General features: G+C 43.5%; 1 protein-coding gene across 1 annotated transcript; it reads right to left on the minus strand.

The window, feature by feature from the left end:
- Positions 1-16,546: 16,546 nt before the first annotated feature.
- LOC137536351 (uncharacterized) lies at positions 16,547-19,628 on the minus strand. The gene is made up of 3 exons (XM_068258566.1): positions 19,122-19,628; positions 17,727-17,889; positions 16,547-17,222 (listed from the first exon to the last, which is right to left on the minus strand). The coding sequence occupies exons 1-3, from the start codon at positions 19,405-19,407 to the stop codon at positions 16,547-16,549; spliced, it is 1,125 nt and encodes a 374-aa protein (XP_068114667.1). The 5' UTR covers positions 19,408-19,628.
- Between the last annotated feature and the right edge of the window lie 632 nt (positions 19,629-20,260).

A 20,260-nucleotide genomic window follows, 5' to 3' on the forward strand; every position in this document is an offset into this window, starting at 1 on the left:
GATAATTAGTTTGCAGAAAGTATTTTAAGGTCCATAATTTCTTTTGATTCCCAACCAAAATGGATTGAAATTATCGATTACTCTGGATGGAAAGGATGACTCAAAAGGGGGCTGGGTGGGGGAGCAGCGGTAGAGCGACGGCTGGCTGAGGCACTTGTCACCACCAGCCATTCCAGAGAGCCATTACAAGCAGCACTAAGAGCCAGGTCAGCACACAGTGGAGCGACAGCCATGCCGAAATTTCAAAGACATCATGGCATCTCTCAAAAATCCCCCAGACGGCAGGGCAGGATGCTGCCGACCAGGGATGAGAAGGAGAGGCATTTGGTGACAGCAGGGCTTGGGCGGTGAAGAGTGCAAATCTGCCTCTTAGCAGAACACACTCCCCCATCCGGACAGCACACTCCTTTCTGTGCCCTTTTGTCTCCATTCCTGTTCTCCATGACCCAGTGACAGGACCCAGTGGCATGTTACGTGAATAAGACACAGAGAACATGCTCTGGTGTATGGAGATGGAAGGACACAGGAGGGAGGACTCCAGCCAGGCAGGTGTGAAGCCACTACTCTTCTGCGGCAGTTCAATAGATTTTTTATAGATCTCAATCTGAAATCTATTAAAAATCTATTTGCAGTGTGTGGCAGGAATAGATCCCTCTCTTATCAGATTCCAATTAGAGACAGATCTATCTTTTGGGCACATCGGGCAGCCATCTGCCATTATTTGGCCCCCTTTACCCTGCAGAAAATGTGAAGATAGCTTCAAAGCACATTATACAAGCTGAGATCAGCACAGACTGCTGCTTCTCAGTATAAGCAAAGAGTTACAGCTTGTATGTGCATACTGGCGATGATATGCCTGTAAAGAGGGGAAAAGTAAGACGTATATACTTCATAATTGGGCAGAGCCTCATTTTAAGTTATTATAAACACACTATACTTGAGTACATGAAAACTTGAAACATGATTTGAAGTTGCGCATATCAGACTGGAACTGAGAAATGAGTTAAGTTCTCTGCAGAAAATTAATGCTATAATAGGTAAACTTTGACTCAAGAAGCTGATAAATGGTGTTTTGTACGAAGAACACTGGGAAAAACTATCACAGTAATTAGCCTTTTATTCTGCTCTATAAAGAAGAAGAGGGGATAGTAAATAGCAAAACATAATCCTCCAGCAGCAGTGAGAATGTATTATGCAATCCATCATCAGTTAGATTATATCTTGTAATACTTTGAAAAATATTTATTTTGTAAGGAATTGTACAAATTTCCCCTTTTGAATACATGTGTATAAATATATTATACAAAGAGCATTTGCTTTAAAGCAAATGTGAAGCAACAACAACTGGCTAGGGTCAGTTACCTATTCAGTAAGAAGTCCTTGGGCAAGACTTCCTAACACTGCAGGGTGGCCTGTCGAGTGCTTGTGCCCTTAGTGGCTGCAGCTCTTGAATACAGATGTCGCGAACATAGAATTTTCTGTTTGCAAACGGCGATCGTGAACTTTCGCAAAATGTTCACAAACAGGCAAATTTGGTGACTTCAATGAGCAGGCGAATTTGAAAACCTACAAAGACTGTTTCTGGCCACAAAAGTGGTTAAAAAATGTTCCAAGGGGTCTAACACCTGGACTGTGGCATGCCGGAGGGGGATCCATGCCAAAAGTCCCACCAAAAACTACAGTTGACGCAAAGTCAGGTTTAAACCCTAATGGGCAGAAATCACATTATGCACAGCTCTGGATGTCAGTGGGCTGTGGAGTGTCTCACACAGAGATATACAATAGTACTATCAGAATACAGTGAAATAATAATGCACTGGAGTGATTCTGTGTATGTAACTTAATAAGGCAACAGCAGTAGTGTGCACACAGCTCTGGATGTTAGTGGGCTGTGGAGTGTCACACACACACAAAAAAAGGCAACCGAGTTGCTAGCCCTCAAAAGGGCTGTTTGGAGTGCTTTCACAGCAAGTAAGTAACAAGAACACAGGCCTAGCTAATACTTTCCATACCAATTTGCAGCAAGTCTGACCCTGCTCTCACTAACAGTCAGCAGCCAGCAGAGAATTGCTCCAACATGGCCACCGCAACTGCTTTTTAATAGGTGGGTGGGGGGTCCAGGAAGGGGTGCTAGCTGATTGGCTGCCATGTGTCTGCTGACTGTGAGGTAAGAGGTCAAAGTTTAGCTCAATGATAATGTATAGGGGGCGAATCGAACATGGTAAATGTTCGCTGGTCGCCGTGAATGCAAACAGCTAATGTTCGCAGAATACGGCTCGCTGGTGAACTGTTCGGGCCATCTCTACTCTTGAGCGCTTTGAGTCCAACAGGAGAAAAGTGTTATACAAATGTTCAGATTATTATGATTAAAAACAGAAAAAAATTAGATACTCACCTATGTTTGAGTGTAGTCTCTGGATCCCATAGAGCATCTCCAGTCCTCTCTCTGTGCCCCCTGGTCCACTGCTGTCCCCCATTGAAATTCCATGCCTTTGGAACTCCTTGGAAGGCTTCAAAAGCTCTCCCATTCCCGAGTGTTTCCAAAGATGGGTGCATCCATGCTGCAGATGCGCGGACTTGACCATAAGCAGTACAGATCGCTAATCTTGGGGGACATAAGTACTTCCAAAGGCTGCCCGAGGAGGGGCAAAGACTTACTCAAGCTGCAGGTCAAATCATTTCACCGGAAAAACAGCATGGCTCATGCCTGAGTTACATAGTTACATGTAACTATGTAACTCAGGCATGGGCCTGAGCCACTTAAGGGCTGGCTGGCTGGATTGAGCTATCATTTCTTCAATGGGAAAGGTGGAGGTGTTTTCCTTATTTGGCTGAGAAGACCAGGAGATGGCTGAAGATCATCACGTTAGGATCTGATCCAAGAGTTTCCACTCCTTCCCAGCCGCTGGACATATCTTATCTTGGGCAGATCCTTATCACCCACAGTACTGCTTGATTCAGTGAGGGCCCATTCACACCAGAAGCGTTTTTCTGAGCGTTTTGCGATTGATTAGCGGTTTTTAAAATCGCTCCCATTCACTTTCATTAAAATCGCGTCAAAAATCGTGGAAAAATTGCTGCTATTTTCGCATACCACTGCGATTTTTCCATGATTTTGACTACGATTTTGATGAAAGTGAATGGGAGCGATTTTAAAAAACGCTAATCAATCGCAAAATGCTCAGAAAAGCGCTTCCAGTGTGAATGAGCCCTGAGTGTTTTTTTTATCAGTGTCAGTTCCCTTACATTAAATTTTACCTAAGATATTTGTGTTATTTATCACATGGTATATGTATAGCTGTAAATAGGCTACAGTTTTGAACCCTTATTCTAGGCAAAAAGAAAAAACACCTCCACCTTTCCCCATGGACAATTGTTAATCACTAGCTGATGGCGTGGCGTATCCCGGGTATGTATTTGGCTGGTGTTGGCTCCGCCCACTTTTTCTAACCCTTACACACAATTACTCAGGTACTCAATGACCTAGTTTGGGAGCTTTGCGGTCTTTGGCATTAATAATTTGCATTGAGATGAAAGAAATCTGATTGACTGTGGCACCACTGCGTTTTATGAATTTGAACCCCAGTCACCCAATGACCAACTGTACCAGGTTTGAGTCTTGTGCCATTAACAGTGCAAGAATGACAGCAATTAAATATTCCCCTTGAAAATCCATTGGTGACTTTTGATTGGCTTTTGTAGGCTCCACCCACTTTTCTGAATATTAATCCCAGTCATCCAGTGACCAACCGGGCAAAGTTTGAGAACCCTGCCATAAACAGTGTAAGAACGGCTGCAGTTTACATTTTCCCAGTGAAATTTGTATTTGTCTCCGCCCACTTTTTGGTAACGGGGATAAAAAGTATCGTATATGTTGTTCCAGGTAATGTGTGTGTCAAATTTCAAATCCGTTCAGCCATTGTTGCGTGATTGAGTAATAAACATCCAAAAATCCAAACTTTCACATTTATAATATTAGTGAGATTACCAGCTTACTTTTCTTTTTATTTAAAAAAACGTACTCATGCAATGTTTACATCCAGTAAATAAATCTATGTTCAATATTTTATTGTAAACAATATAAAAAAGTAAAAACACATAAAGAATCCATTATTCAAAATAATCCATTAGAAAAGCAATAATGAATAGTGTATTTGTTATTAACAGAGAAATGCTTTGCAGTATAAAAACTTTTTGGTTTCATTATATTTACTATGTAGAAAGTTGTTTTTTTTACCTTTTTGATTTTTTTGAAAGATTATGTAAAGGAGCAACTCAGAGCCGTCATGCTGCAAATCAGAGTTCCCACAACCAACATCCACCCAAGGCATGACCACAATTGGATTATTTAGGAAAATGCCTATCCAATGTTGCTTATCTAATTCATAATTCATCCAACAATTTCTTCTCCCAGAATTAAAACATTACAAAATACAAACTGGATAAAAAGGATCAGTATAGCTCTTACATCAATTCCATATGATAACTTGATGAGCAGAGATCATAAATGTGTGTCAGTGCTGTGGGAAATACCTGGTCAAATGCCTTCTGACCAAATACTTGTTAGTGATTTAGTTTAAAGTGTATCCAAGATGAAAAACTAACTACTGTATAGCAAGTAACTTCTCTATATATCTTATCTAAAGTTTAGATGGTTTACACAGTAAATCTAGCTGCAAACAGCTTCAACAGTTTATGATATTTTTTTTATTTGATCAAATGAGAACAGCCATATTTTGCTTGTCATCATTACACAGCCAAGCTGCTCTGTATCTCCACCCCTCAGCCTGGGAAAACTCCACTCCCCTCTCCTCCTCTCTCCTCCCCTCTCAGCCCCTTTGCCTCTGAAATCTCAGCACCTCCTCCTCCTACTTTAAGAATGAGGTCCCATGAGCACTTGCTACATGGGACTCAGAATGCCTTGGTGCTGGAGGTGCTGTGGGTGCTGCTTGTTTAGTTTATAGGGAATCAAGGCATTAAAACAAACAAAACAAAGTATTTGGCTTGAGGAATGCCCTATAAAATATATGTAAGGGGCACAATTATGAAATGTGTAAAAGTTTATCTTGGAACCACCTTAATTGACACCATCTAATCAAGGACATTAGGCACAGGTTGAAAAAAAAACATTATATCACTTTTTGGCTACAAAGAACTATGCAAATTAAAGGTGGTGTTTTTAACTGCCAGGATTTTAGTTTCAGAACTCTCATAGTTGTACTCATTTGACTATACATGTTAGCAATCGTATTTGCTGGGTGTGCTATACAAATCTGGGAGCTAAGCACCAGAGGCTAATATTTATCCAAGTGCGGGGAAGTAATTGACTTCAGTAAGGCAATATCAGCAGAGGGGCTGGTCCTCAACTGTCTTGACAGATGTGCAGAATCCTGCTAAACAATAGCAGCTTTATTTCTGCTTATCGTTTTGTTCCAGATTTTAACAATGCATTTGAAAAAGCTGATTTGCTTTTCAACGTGGGTGAATATGTGGGCTGGCATGCTGCCTGTACCAGGCTTCTATTTATTTCCAGACATGTCCTGCCTTCATGTCTGTGGAAGCCTTTAACACACCAGGCTTAAAGCTGGTCATATAGGGAATTATTTTTTTAGTTCATGTAGCGAAGGTCCTTTGAGACAATCACAAATAGGTGTCACACTCATGTCTGGCAAACATTTGAGAGTGGTATGGACTATTCAGTTAAAGCACCACTGAATCAGGGAACAAACTATTAAATTAGGCCCATGGAGGGCTAGCTTACCTTATCCTGAGAAGACTGATGCTGCTCATTGTCTTCGGGGTCCCTCTCATTCCCTGTTCTTGGTCCTCCTCTGTCACCATACTCTCAAAAGTTCTCCTGAGCGGTGACGAGCTATTCTGAACTTCGCATGAACAAATCCCAAACTGCACATACACAGGTGAAAGTGGATGAGCACTTCTTTGCTGTGCACACGCAGTTTGGAAATCGGACATGCGCAGATCTGCATTGCATGTCACTGCTGGGAGCAGGGGGTAACAACAGACCCTGCAAGGGATGCAGCCGCAGAGGGGCCCATAAGCTGCAGTGGGTCCCGTGGGGAGGGGAGAAGTTTTTTTTCCCCTGTCCTGAAAGACTGACAACTAAGGACACGGAGAGAAAAATCAGAGATGGACAGAGTGAGTGTAATAAGCTGAGGCTGGGAGCACACTCGTCTGACGTTTTTCTGTATGCGTTTTCTGCACACCATATGTGTCTGTATGTGTGAAAACATACACGTTTTATCACAGAAGCTAATGTGATTGATAGAGAAAGTGCATGCAGTGCTTCACTGCTGTCTGTTTTTATCTGCATGGGGAAAACATATTCAAGTGTGCACTAGCCAATTGAATAACATTGGTTCTCAGTTTACCTGTGCAGAAAGCAGGGTGATGAGGATGGGGGGGGGGGAGGGGCATCCAAAAATTTGTCTTGGGGGTCCCCCCTGGCTGGGGGAAACCATCGAGAGGCTTTTTGAGAAAGCCAGTGGAAGAAGGAGAGGAAAGGGGGCGGGGAATGGGAGGAACCTGGGAATGGAAGGGACCATTTAGAAAACAAGCAGCAGCAGTCTTCTCTGGAGCTCTTTAAGTCATGGCAAACAAGAAACACTAGAGTTTTTGTGGAGAGGCAAAAGGAACCAAAAAGCACCCTTACAGAAAAAGCAATGTTAAGTACGATATTGCCTTATTAAGAAAGAAGATATTTGAAAGAACTGGGTGTCACGGTGGCATGGGGACAACATAGCGGCATAATCGATAACACTGTCACCATGTGTTGGTTACTCCAGAAATTGGCCTTAAGGTGGCCACTAACAGTCCAATTTCTAGCGAAAATTTGTTCGATCGATCAGAAATTCTGATCGGATTGGTTGTAAATAATCTATGTTGATGGGCACAATGGATTATGAACGATTTTAAAAACAGTCATCCGATTGGATTTTCGTCTAACCAAAATTTGGATTTTCTTGTTGGTTGTGATAGAAAGCAAAGATTGGTTCGTTGATGGTGTAGTGAACGATTTCACTTCCGATCAGAATTTCTGATCGCTTGAACGATTTTTCGCTAGGAATTGGACCGTTAGTGGCCACCTTTACACTGCAATAGGAACACTAGATAAGACAATGACTGATTTACTTACTGACTCTGAGGGACAGTTAGTGACAAAGCTATATACATTATGTAAAAACACTGTGGGAGATTCTGCCCTATATAAATATAGCGTATGTATTAAAGGGACTCCAAGCTCTAAATAAAAATGAAATTGGTACTCACCTGGGGCTTTCTGCAGCCCACCGTAGGTCGGGAGGTCCCACGGCGTCCATCTGGCTCTTCTCCCAGGCCTTCGCTCAGAAATGGCTCCCCGGCGGCTCCCGGCGACACTGGGCCCGTGATGACGCGAGGCGGCCGGCGTGGTGACGACAGAAGTGACGTTTCAGGAAGAAGGAGCCCGAAACGTCACTTCTGTCGTCACCACGCTGGCCGCCTCGCGTCATCACGGGCCCAGTGTCGCCGGGAGCTGCCGGGAGCCATTTCTGAGCGAAGGCCTGGGAGAAGAGCCAGATGGACGCCGTGGGACCTCCCGACCTACGGTGGGCTGCAGAAAGCACCAGGTGAGTACCAATTTCGTTTTGATTTAGAGCTCGGAGTCCATTTCACTTCAGAACAGTGCAAGGTTATGCAAATTATTCCGTTACGTCCCTGAAAGGCCAGGCATATATCCAGAACTGCTGTTTTATATAGCACATAAACAGCTTAATTATTGTACAGAGCCATTTAATCCAATTTGCAGACAGCTGTTTTTCACCTTCATCAGCGTAATGGAATGGATTTATGTCAAAGTGATAAAAATCTTTGCCTGTGGTCAGATAAAATTGTCTAACTTGCTGAGAAATTTGTCAGACATACATATGTATTTCAGAGAAATAGCAGACAGTTGTAATACCAGATTTGGGCTCTATTTAACCTTGAGTTATAGTCACCATTGGAAGAAAACGGCCTTATTTATAAAGCCTGTTTGCTATATCATTATTCATGAGAGATTGTCTTTCAGAATTGTCTATCTCTGGCTAAAACTGGCTATATACTATGTAATCTGGTGGTATAATAATCCAGGTCAGACAAAAATGCAGCTGGAAATGCGGATGCACCATGCAATGCCACAGGCCGTAATTTGAAATGCGGCTATAGCGGCTCTCAGTCAGTAATTTGGTCGCCGTCAAGAGACGGAGCCAAAATTATGATAAAAACAACGTAATTCGGCCATCAGCAATAGCTGGAAGCTGAATTACATCTTTCTATACTATCCGCGGTGAATAGTAATTATCGCCACCGGGACTTGTGCAGGAGCAGGGTGAGCCATTTTTCGTCTTTACCCTTCGCCTAAATTTCCCAGCGCCTTAAATACATGAACACACAATAATCATTCTCCTATCTTTTATTACTATAAGGGCCTACTTGGACAATATATCCATGCTTCAGCTAGTCTATGGGTCTTCATAGCACATGAGTGCTGATAAGACTGTGCAAGATTTTTACCGTGAGTTTCTTCTCTTCAGTTGGTAATACTATTCTGCCAGTTTTTGTCCTCCTGTTCTGCTTGCTTGCAGCTAATGCATGCCACCCCTCCTTACCACATCCTGCAGTTTTTGGCATTGATACCTTTACTGAAAGTCAGTGAATTTCCCCTTTGTAATACATGAAAGGTCATTCAATAGTTCAAGAATATCACCATTTCTACAAAAATAATAATATCTACAGTATCCTTCACTATAATTGCAATATTCTTTCTTAGGATGCCAAAAACAACAAAACCTTTTGTTTAAATATTATTTTGTTATCGTATGTTATTGTAATCTACCTATCAATCATTCATAAAAGCGTTGCTGTAGATATTTCTGATAATAGAAATGAATTAGCCTAGGCATAAAAACATTGCACATAGAACATAGAATTAGGTAGCTGTATGCCAGTTACCGGGGTAACAACAAGCTGTGAAATGCAAATGCTTGAAAACGTGAATATCGGAAGAGAATTCTGGGATGAACTAAATAAAACTTTTCCCAAGTTATTGCAAATTATTTGTAAATACCCTTTTTACATACTATTTTTATGGCATTTATAAACTGATTTGGAGAGTGTGCAAAAAAACAGCCATTTCTACATGAATAAGGCATTTTGATGATCTCTGTTTTCTCTAGAGCTGTGATTCAAGCATTTTGGCAATCTCTGTTTTCCCTAGACCTAGAGCATTATGATGATCTGTGTTTTTGTGTGGCTTCCATTAGTCAGAGTACCTGATTTGCTGCCTAGATCTGGTGGCCACCAATTATTTGCCCCTGCCTGTATGTTACTAGATTCTACCTATCATTACCTCCCTATCTGTCATTATTAACTATTTATCACTGTCTGTCTGCCATTGGAATTATTTGCATTTGACTGATATTATCTCAGTGCTATTAATATCTACCTGTTGCTGGTATTATCTTCTTGTCATTGGAATTATCTGCTTGTCGTTAGTAATATCTGTTTGTCGTTGAAAATATCTGCATGCCATTGATATCTAATTGTGGCATTCATACATTTGGCCTGTAGATGGCACTGTGCTTGTTGCAAAACTGATCTGATTATCTGTACTGTTGTGTGGGTTGTTGGTTACTGTCTTCTGCTATGGTAGCTACAACGTGGAGGAAAATGCTGCTTCATGTAGAGAGCTGCTGAATATTGTAAATAAATATACCATATTTTTCGGACTAAAAGATGGACCATAAGACGCACCCAGCTTTAGTGGACAAAAACCAGGGGGAAAAAATATACAAAACCTGGTGCGTCTTTAGTGCAGGGGCATTTTATGGTCCTTCCACTCAAGCTCTCTCTATCTAAACTACACTGCCCAGCTAAACTAACCCCTGCTGCCTCACAACCTACACTACAGTAGCCCCTGCTGCCTCACAACCTACACTACAGTAGCCCCTACTGCCCCCATAACCTACACTAAGCTGTACTGGGTCCCCACAACCTACACTAAGCTGCACTGTGTCCCCATAACCTATTCTAAGCTGTACTGGGTCCTCACAACCTACACTAAGCTGCACTGTGTCCCCATAACCTACACTAAGCTGCACTGTGTCCCTACAACCTACACTAAGCTGCACTGTGTCCCCATAACCTACACTAAGCTGCACCGTGTCCCCACAACCTACACTAAGCTGCACTGTGTCCCCATAACCTACACTAAGCTGTACTGGGTCCCCACAACCTACACTAAGCTGCACTGTGTCCCCATAACCTATTCTAAGCTGTACTGGGTCCTCACAACCTACACTAAGCTGCACTGTGTCCCCATAACCTACACTAAGCTGCACTGTGTCCCTACAACCTACACTAAGCTGCACTGTGTCCCCATAACCTACACTAAGCTGCACTGTGTCCCCACAACCTACACTAAGCTGCACTGTGTCCCCATAACCTACACTAAGCTGCACTGTGTCCCCACAACCTACACTAAGCTGCACTGTGTCCCCATAACCTACACTAAGCTGTACTGTGTCCCCACAACCTACACTAAGCTGCACTGTGTCCCCATAACCTACACTAAGCTGTACTGTGTCCCCATAACCTACACTAAGCTGCAATGTGCCCACACCTACCCCGATGACAATACTTGCTGTCCAGGCCGAGATTGAAGCTGTCCTGAGGGACATCGATCCGGGTCTCTTTCATCGGTCCAGGTCTGTCTCTCCCCCCGAACAGATGGAGCAGGTTAGGCAGCCTAGCAGCATGATCGGTCCGTCCCTGAAAGGCAGAGGCCTCAAACCTGATACAGTCAGTCATTGGGTGACTGGGGTCCAAATTCACTAAAGGGGTGGAGCCACAAACAGCCAATCAGATTTGTTTCATTGATTTCAGCCATTTTGTTATTGGCAGGGTTCTCAAACCTCACACAGTTGGCCACTGGGTGACTGGAACTAATATTCAGGAAAGTGGGTGGAGCCTACAGCAGCCAATCAAAATTCACCTTTTGATTTTCTAGGGGAATACTGAAACTGCAGCCATTTTTACACTGTTAATGGCAGAGGCCTCAAACCTGCTACAGTCGGTCGTTAAGTGTCTGGGGTTCAAATTCAGTATAGGGGCAGTCCACTCCAGAGACTGTTGTACATTTAACCTGTGCATTCCAGATGTGTTTGAAATGGATTACACCTAAATGCGATTTGAAAAGTACTGCCTCCCACAGGGTTAAGCAGTAAAGGAGTGAGTAGTTTTGTAATTACACTTCATAGTGGTCAGTACACTGCTACAACACATGGGAGGAAGGTCATCAGTCCAGAAGAAGTGAATTTCTGTATTTATTCCCCTATACATTCCTAGTAGTTTGGGTCACCCTGAGCTGCTTGGTTACACTGTTAGTGGCAGGGTTTTTCAATTTTGCACAGTTGGTCACTGGGTGACTGGGATTAATATTCAGAAAAGTGGGTGGAGCCTACAAAGGTGAATCAAACTTCACCTATTGCTATTTAAGGGGAATATTTAATTGCTACCATTCTTGCACTGTTAATGGTACAGGCCTCAACCCTGGTACAGTTGGTTATTGGGTGACTGGGGTTCAAATTCACAAAAGGGTGTGGAGCCACAAACAGCCAATCATATTTTTTTATTTCAATGCAAATATTGATACCAAAGACCGCAAAGCTCACAAACTTGGTCAGTGAGTAATTGTGTGTTAGGATTAGAAAACGTATGCAGAGCCAACACCAGCCAAATACATACCCAGGCAACGCCGGGCGATCAGCATATAAGACATGCCACAGAAGTGAGTGCTCCTTCCAAAGCTGTAGCTGGTGTTCCATGTGCATGCCTTTGTTCTATGTACAGAGCGCAAGGCAGGAGCCTTTAGCTCTGTGAATGTCGATATAGACACAGAGGAAACTGTGAATAATACAGCATTAGCAGTTATGTCTGGAGAACAGTAAGACCGCTTACGCTATTATTAGAGCTGCCTGGGAAGACCATTACATGTTTGGCATCCAGCAGTGTTGGCAATAAGGAATGCCCTATGAACTGTGATTTACAACTTTCTGAGGGCAGACTGTATGCTACATAGGCAGATATGAACTATAGCAGACAGGCCAGAATGATAACTGAAATGGAACCATCTTGATTTTAAACAGCAATTACCTCTGGCGTTAATAACCGCTCATATTATCCCCACCATAAAGTGGACCTGAACTCTTGCACACGACAGAAGGAAAACATAGAGAAATCCACCCTGTATGCATTTAGAGAGTTTAGCCTGTTTAATTCCCACTCATTTGTGACTAATCACATATGTAATTTGATCTCTGCGCGCGCAAAGTCCCATAGGGCTTAATGGGAGCTTCGCGCGAAGTGCCGGGTGCTGCGCGCGCAAAACTTTGCGCGCGGAGAATTCGCGCGAGTTTCTTCTTATCATGCCTAAACTGAGTTTAGGCGTGATAAAGGGGTTTTCACTCGCGTGCAAACACTTTGCACCGCTTTGTGAATCAGGCCCTATGTCTGCTTCCATAAAAGCAGGAAGTAGACACACTGCATATTTATTGCAGGATTTGTATCAGCTGTAACAAATACATGTTTTTCTTTAAAGGTTATTATGCTGTTGCATATCTTTTAGAGCAGAAAGGAAGTTCTGAGTTCAGTTCTGCTTTAAAGCAGCAGGGTCAGCCATACTATGCCAGGAAAACTTACATAACACATGTATTGTACTGTCCACATTTTGATTTCAGTGAATTTTATATAGTAAATAAAGGGAATTCTGTTCCTGGCATTTGCCATTTTGATTCCCTCTAACTAAAGCCTGTTGTCATTTCCTCCCTTACTTTTTTTCCTCTTACAATCTGCACTGTCATAGCTAGCTTGCTTTGTAAACACATGAGCACATATTTCAGCTTCACACTGAACTGCACTCAGCCAATCAGTGAGGAGCAGGAATGTGGGAGGGGAGATGACAAGCTTCCCTCATGTCGGCAATGTACCAAACAGAGCCAGTCTGACTGTGATAAGATTTATTACAGCAGAAACATTTCTGAATAGATTGGAGTGCTTGGTAAGGTTCCAGGCTACATAATAAACACAGAGCAGTGGGTAAATGGAATTTGAATTTGTGGCTGACAATCCCTCTTAAAAGTATACCAGAGACGAGATTATGCGAGGTCTCTACTGCGCATGCGTGGCCCTTCTGCGCATGTGCAGTAGAGCTGACTGGCGCAGCTGAGCCAGTCACCAGAACGGAGGCACTCGGGAGGACGGCATGGGATGCGGCAGTGGTTATGGGAGTGGAGGAAGCCCCGGGTAAGTAGCAAAACTTTAATGCGTGGCCCTTCTGCACATGTGCAGTAGAGCTGACTGCCGCAGCTGAGCCAGTCACCAGAACGGAGGCACTCGGGAGGACGGCATGGGATGCGGCAGTGGTTATGGGGCTGGAGAAATCCCCGGGTAAGTAGAAAATCTTTTTATGATCTCATCTGTGGTTTGCTTTAAGGATTAAGCACACCTATACAATTAACAATTAGCTTTCCCCTACGATGCCAAAACTCACCTCATGCCAGCCCTGGTCTCTCTTTAGGCTGTAATGTATTCCCATCTTCCTATAGAAAGTTATTCACAAGTGTCAGTTGTGCATAAGAACAAAATGTAAATGGATGTATCCCTAGTATAAAATTGATCAATCTGTCACATCAATTTATTACAATTTTTAGCTCTGTGGCTGGATTGAGATAATGAATATCTCCGGTTCCTTCCTAGAGGCCTGGTGCACACCAAAAACCGCAAGCAGATCCGCAAAACGCTAGCGTTTTTCTGAACGCTTTGTCTGTTTTTTTAGCTGCGTTTTGCTAGCGTTTTGCGTTTTGCGGTGGTGTTTAGCATGTGTTTTTCTAGCGTTTTGCGTTTTGCGTTTTTTAAGGAAAAAGGTAGAAAGAGTTGAACCAAAGGCTAAAAATTAGATATATTGATGACATGTGGATCAAATGAAGGAATTAAAGTGCAAGTACCAATATAAAAAGGGAGTGGTCCTTCACAGCATTGTGGGTTAGTTGAGGAGAGGTGACATAGTGCTTGAGAGTGAGTTGTTTTTGTGGAGAGAGAAAATGTATCCTGATTTGCTATTACTAATATGTGTAGCAGCATATATGAGATGCAGGCCAAGGACACGGAGATACTGGGTGCATCCCATACTGCAACAGCGGCGCAGGAAGGGTCAATTTTGGACACTCTATCGTGACTTGAGGCAGCATCCAGACAAGTTCTTTGGCTACACCAGAATGTCTGTGGGCAGGTAAGAGTTGTTTTGTTTGTTCTGTACCATTTGGCATTCTTGTTATTTAAATAATGAATGTTGCAGTCATTGCTGAGCCTTATTTAACACTCTGTTGGACTCCAATGTACAAACCAACACACTCAGCAATCATGTATATGCATTAAAAGACTAAGATTACCATTATGCTTGTTCCTGGTGTGTTATGCATACACTGCCTAACACCTATTGCTTTTTTGGACTACCCAGTAACTACTATAGTATATAAGCATACATCATTTTTGAACAATAACCTAAGGTAATAACCCCACGTAACACACATTTATACCTATACCAATATCATGCACCTATGAACAGCAGAAACTCAGTAAAGACACTTGTTGTGGCCAGCGACATTATTTTATTTGTTTTTGGTAGTGGTTGCCCAAATAATTCTTTAGGCCATGTTGTCATGAAGGTATTTTTGCAAACATAGAATGTATATGTTCAAAAAAGAATGCTTTTATATCACAAACATCATCAACAAATTACATATACATCTGTATTTTTGACAGTTTTGATTGTCTACTGTCCAAATTGAAGGATGCCCTTCAAAGACAAGATACTAATTATCGCCGTGCAATCACTCCAACGGAGCGTCTCCTCATAACTTTGAGGTATGTGAAACTAACTTTAAAATATTAACATAAAATATAACGATTTACACTACCTATAAGGCACACTTCCTACTCATGTTGTGCAAGATAATCAGACATGCTTCCAGTGTCATGAATGAAAGCTTGTGTAGCTGATTCTGAAGTAGTTTGTGGCTGGGTCTGAGCTGATAAATCAGTGTACACTGGAGTGTCTGATCTTTGATACCTATTAGCTTGCTCAAAACGCATACCGTATTTTTCGCCGTATAAGACGCTCCGGCATATAAGACGCACCTAGATTTAGAGGGCAAAAATCAGGAAAAAAAGAAAAAACTAAACCTAGGTGTGTCTATGATGCAGGGGTGTCTTAAGGACTTTTTACCCCCCTTTCCAGTTACATTACATACTATTACACTACATAAGGGGACAGTGTTATGATTGGTTGTTCCCATGTTGCCTGCCTATGTTCCTCTATGTGGTCAGTGTAGTGATTGGCTGTTCCTGTGTCCCCCTGTGCTGGTCCTGTGCTGTGTCCCCCAGTGCCTGCTATGTCCCCCTGTGCTGTGTCTCCCTGTGCCTGCTGTGTCCCCCTGTGCCTGCTGTGTCCCCCTGCGCCTGCTGTGTCCCCCTGTGCCTGCTGTGTCCCCCTGTGCCTGCCGTGCCCCCCTGTGCCTGCTGTGTCCCCCTGTGCCTGCTGTATCCCCCTGTTCTGCCTGCAGCCCCCTGTGCCAGTGTCCCCGGCCCCCTGTTGTGGCAGTGTCCCCCTGTTTTGGCAGTGTCCCCCTGTTGTGGCAGTGTCCCCTGTTGTGGCAGTGTCCCCTGTTGTGGCAGTGTCCCCTGTTGTGGCAGTGTCCCCTGTTATGGCAGTGTCTCCTGTTGTGGCAGTGTCTCCTGTGGCAGAGTCCCCTATTGTGCCAGTGTCCCCTGTGGCAGTGTCCCCCTGTTATGGCAGTGTCCCCTGTGGCAGTGTCCCCTGTGCCTGTGGCCCCCTGTTGTCCTCCAGTGCCGGTGTCCCCCTGTGCAGGCAGCGTGAGTACACATACATTACCTGCTCCTGCCGCCGCGCTCCTGGCTCCCCGATCCTCTTCTTCCATCTACCGCTGCCCGCTGCTGCCCCCGCCGAACATCGCTGGCCGGTCTTAGCCGCAGGGATACGCTATCAGCACACCACGTGTCGGGGTCACGCATGCCGCCGAACAACGCTGGCCGGTCCTAATTAGCCGCGCAGGGATACGCTATCAGCGTTCGCCGGGTCACACATGCGTATGCGTGACCCCGGCGCACGTGGTGCGCTGATAGCGTATCCCTGCGCGGCTAATTAGGACCGGCCAGCGTTCGGCGGCATGCGTGACCCCGGCACGTGGTGTGCTTATAGCGTATCCATGCGGCTAATTAAGACCGGCCAGCGATGTTCGGCGGGGGCAGCAGCGGGCAGCGGTAGATGGAAAAAGAGGATCGGGGAGCCAGGATTGGAGCCAGGAGCGCGGCGGCAGGAGCAGGTAATGTATATAGTGCTTCCCTGCGCACCTCTGCCTCCCGAAATCCGTACCTTCGCCGCATAAGACGCACCCACTTTTCCCCCAACATTTTGGGGAAGAAAAAGTGCGTCTTATACGGCGAAAAATACGGTAGGTCCTGTCATAGGATAATGTGGCTGCTGCCCATATGGCCGGGTTGCCATATGCATAGGTGGGTAACTAGGTGGGTCATACATACGGTGACTCTGGTAAGATGGTTGTGGGTATGAATGATACTGAGGAGTGGCATGAGGCATGTGTTGTTGAGTGACATAGTTGGAGCTATTTTCTTCTGCCTGGCTCTGAGTTTGCAAAAATTTGCCCAGGGTCTCAGATATGGCATGTCTGGCTGCCCATTGCTTATCTGGTGGCACTTTCTGTAACAATGGCACTAAACTTAGCAGATACTGGGTGCATGGCTCTTTTAATTGTTTGATTTCCTCCTCTCGCTTCTCCATATGATCCACAGCCTTTTCAATAGAAGTAATGAGCTTGTGATCATATTCAGCCCTGCTCATACCTCTTGCTATTCTCCTGCCTTGGGTTGATGCCCTCACACCTCTACTAGATCTGTGAGTTGTGCGTGGCCTAGTAGTTAGTGTACTGGGTTGTGTTTGATCAGCAGTTGTTGAGTCACTCTCATCCAGTGTAGCTGTGTCACCATCCTGTGGAGTTAAATCATCCACTTCCAGATCACTGCTAGTGTTGTGGCCTGCATCTATTTCCGCCTCCTCAGGATCAGGATCAGGTGGCAGGCTATCTTCAGTTCTAATGTAAAGAAGAAGAGAAGAATTGAGTACTGGTATAGAGGCCAGTGATGTAAAATAGAAAATGTCATTGATGTACATGTGTAACTGTACAACAATCATAGTTGCCTTTCTCTCCTGCAGAAATGTTGTGAGTATTACTTTAAGGCACAGCCCCTGAGTCATCATGCAGATCACATGTTTGTAGTGAAGTATTAATGTATAATCTACACATGCTTGTTCGTGGTGTGTGATTCAGACACTACTGCAGCCAAATAGATCCACATGAGTGTAAGGCAACTGGTATTTGTCCACAAAATCCTACCAGATTCCTGACAGATAATCGCACTATAAATAGCTTAGTAAACAATCATATTAAGCAAAGGCCTACTGTAAAATGACCTGCAGTGAATCACATTGAGTCTATCACACTCCTGCAATGCATTGTGTGACTTGTATTTATATTACAGCTGTAGCGGATACTTTTTTCAGAAGTGTAATAGGTGTACATTTGCGCCATACTTACTCAGCCGACTCATGATGTTTTCTCATAAATTCCAGAATCCCACAGAATTTATATCTTGTTCTTTGGGAACTGCCACACCCACTTTTAGATTCTTGATATTGTTTCTCCAGCTCCTTTTTATAACTGTCTCGCACAGACTTCCATCTTTTGCGCAGGAGACCAACTTCGAACAAAAAACAAATAAACATTTCTGTATTACTTTTCAGATTTCTGGCAACAGGACATTCATATGCAGCTCTGCATTATCAGTTCCTGATGGGAAGATCTACTATCCGCTACCTGGTTTTGGACACATGCAAACTGATTTGGAAAACACTGCAGCCCGAATTTATGCCACCTCCTGATCTACCTATGTGGGAGGCTAATATTCAGCATTTCTGGGAAAAGCATCAATTCCCTAACTGCCTAGGAGCAGTGGATGGGAAACATGTCCGTATTGTTATGCCTGCAGCCACTGGCAGTGTGTATTACAATTATAAAAAATATTTCTCTCTTGTGCTCATGGCTGTGGTGGATCCGAATTTAAAATTTATATATGTGGATGTGGGTGCTTACGGCAGTTCACATGATTCTGCTGTTTTCCAACACAGCAGATTTGGCTTGAAACTCCTAACTGGCCAAATGACTTTACCAGCACCACGACCCTGGCCTGACACACAACATCCACCTTACCCGTGTGTGTTTGTGGCTGATGAGGCATTTGCTCTATCCGAGCATGTGATGCGGCCTTATGCCCAAAGAGATATGTCTCTGAAAAAAAAAGTGTTTAATCAGCGCCTTACCAAAGCCAGGCAAGTGGTGGAATGTGCTTTTGGCATACTTTCTAACAAATGGCGCATTTTTCATACTGCCCTAAAAATGAAACCACAGTATGCTATTGCAGTTGTGAAGGCCACATGTGTTTTACACAATTATGTAAGAACATTAGATGGCATGAACACAGAGGAGGAGGAGGAGATTCCACCCTGTGCTCTTCAAAATGTTGCCCCTTCTACCTTACGTGGGCCTATTTCTGCCATTCAAATGCGAGATAAACTCGCAGATTACTTTGTGCCATAACCGATAAGTATGTAAATATTACAGGTTGACATTTAATTTGATTACATTATGATCTTTACTTTACTATTAAAAAATAGGTCAACCTCTTTGTATGTGTTAATCTATGATCATGTTCTTTACTGTAATATCACAACCGCATGCAGAATACATGTGCATACATACACACACATGTACGTGCTGTTCCGATTGAGAGATGCCTATACAGAGACACAGACTGCAAGAGAGACGGATTAGCTAATTAACCTTTCAGGGGAGGGGTCTTCACATATTGTCAGCACAGTGCCAAAAGAGTCAACCTAAAAGAGTTAACAACACATGTTTAACAAATACACTCACCTTTTGCTTCTTGAGTCTTTGGTGACAATTTTTCCCATTTTTCACCCAGGAACTCATGGGCAATGTTTCTCCAGATGTCATGCAGCCTTTGATGATCTTTGTGTCCAGGCAATGTCTTGTCATACAGCTCTGGACTATTCTGTATTTTAATTATTAAATTTTCTGTGGTAAACCACGTGCCAGACATCTTGCACAAACCTTCTCTGCAATCCCTCATGCAAAGCAGAACAACAGGAAGTACACTTTGACCTGGAAGAGCAGATTCTGACAAAAAACGCATCTGCATCCGCTTCCAAAAACGCTATACCAAGCGGTTTGACAGGCGGTTTGCGTTTTTCCTATACTTAACATTGAGGCAGAAACGCATCCGCAATCCAAAATCTGCTGCAGCCCGGGAGTATGCGTTTCTGCAAAACGCCTACCGCTCTGGTGTGCACCACCCCATTGAAATGCATTACCCTAGCAGATCCGCACCCGCAAGCAGATCGCAAACCGCAGCGGAAACGCTCCGGTGTGCACTAGGCCTTACAGCCAAATTGCATTTATTTCACAGAGCGAAAAAAAAGAAAAGGCTAAATGTACAATAATAATAATGTTGTAACTGACAGCAGCAAACGAATTAACTTTTTTAACTACAGAAACGGCTGATTTGTTAAGTATAAACTTGTCTGTTGAAGTTTCCATCATTTCTTACAGGAGTGAGTTAGAGATCACGAATTTAAGGTAAAATGTCAGAAGCCAGAATATAATGTGGGGAGAAACTCAGCTGAGCCAGAAGACGGGCCATGAGTGGGAACAGCTGCATAAATCATTTGTAATGGGTTAGTGGCAAGAACAGCAGGTCTGCCATGGAAATGATTATCAGCATGGACACCATGTGATGGCTTTATAACATCATTGCAGTGTTCCAGAATGATAAGATAAAAACAAACCACACAACCAAACTGCAGTTTAGGGAAGGGTTATTAGAGGGTAGAAGACTTTGGCACAGAAAGTCTACCACCAAGTTGTTCTGTCTTGGGACATAGGAAAGAAAATTAATACAGAGCGTTAAATTAAATCATAACCCTATTTAGAAAGAGAAATGCAATTTGATGGTTGCTCCTCAGAGCGCATCAAAAAGCTGGGTTGGACTTCCT

This window comes from Hyperolius riggenbachi, chromosome 1, assembly GCF_040937935.1.
Source record: "Hyperolius riggenbachi isolate aHypRig1 chromosome 1, aHypRig1.pri, whole genome shotgun sequence".
Lineage (NCBI taxonomy): Eukaryota > Metazoa > Chordata > Amphibia > Anura > Hyperoliidae > Hyperolius > Hyperolius riggenbachi.

Excerpts from the sequence above, each read along its gene's own strand:
- LOC137536351 (XM_068258566.1), bottom strand. The coding sequence starts at position 19,407 with ATGCAGATGCGTTTTTTGTCAGAATCTGCTCTTCCAGGTCAAAGTGTA. Across the intron at positions 17,890-19,121 it reads AAAGACTCAAGAAGCAAAAG|TTGGTCTCCTGCGCAAAAGA; the intron begins GTGAGTGTATTT and ends TTTTGTTCGAAG. Across the intron at positions 17,223-17,726 it reads AAACATCATGAGTCGGCTGA|AACTGAAGATAGCCTGCCAC; the intron begins GTAAGTATGGCG and ends TCTTTACATTAG.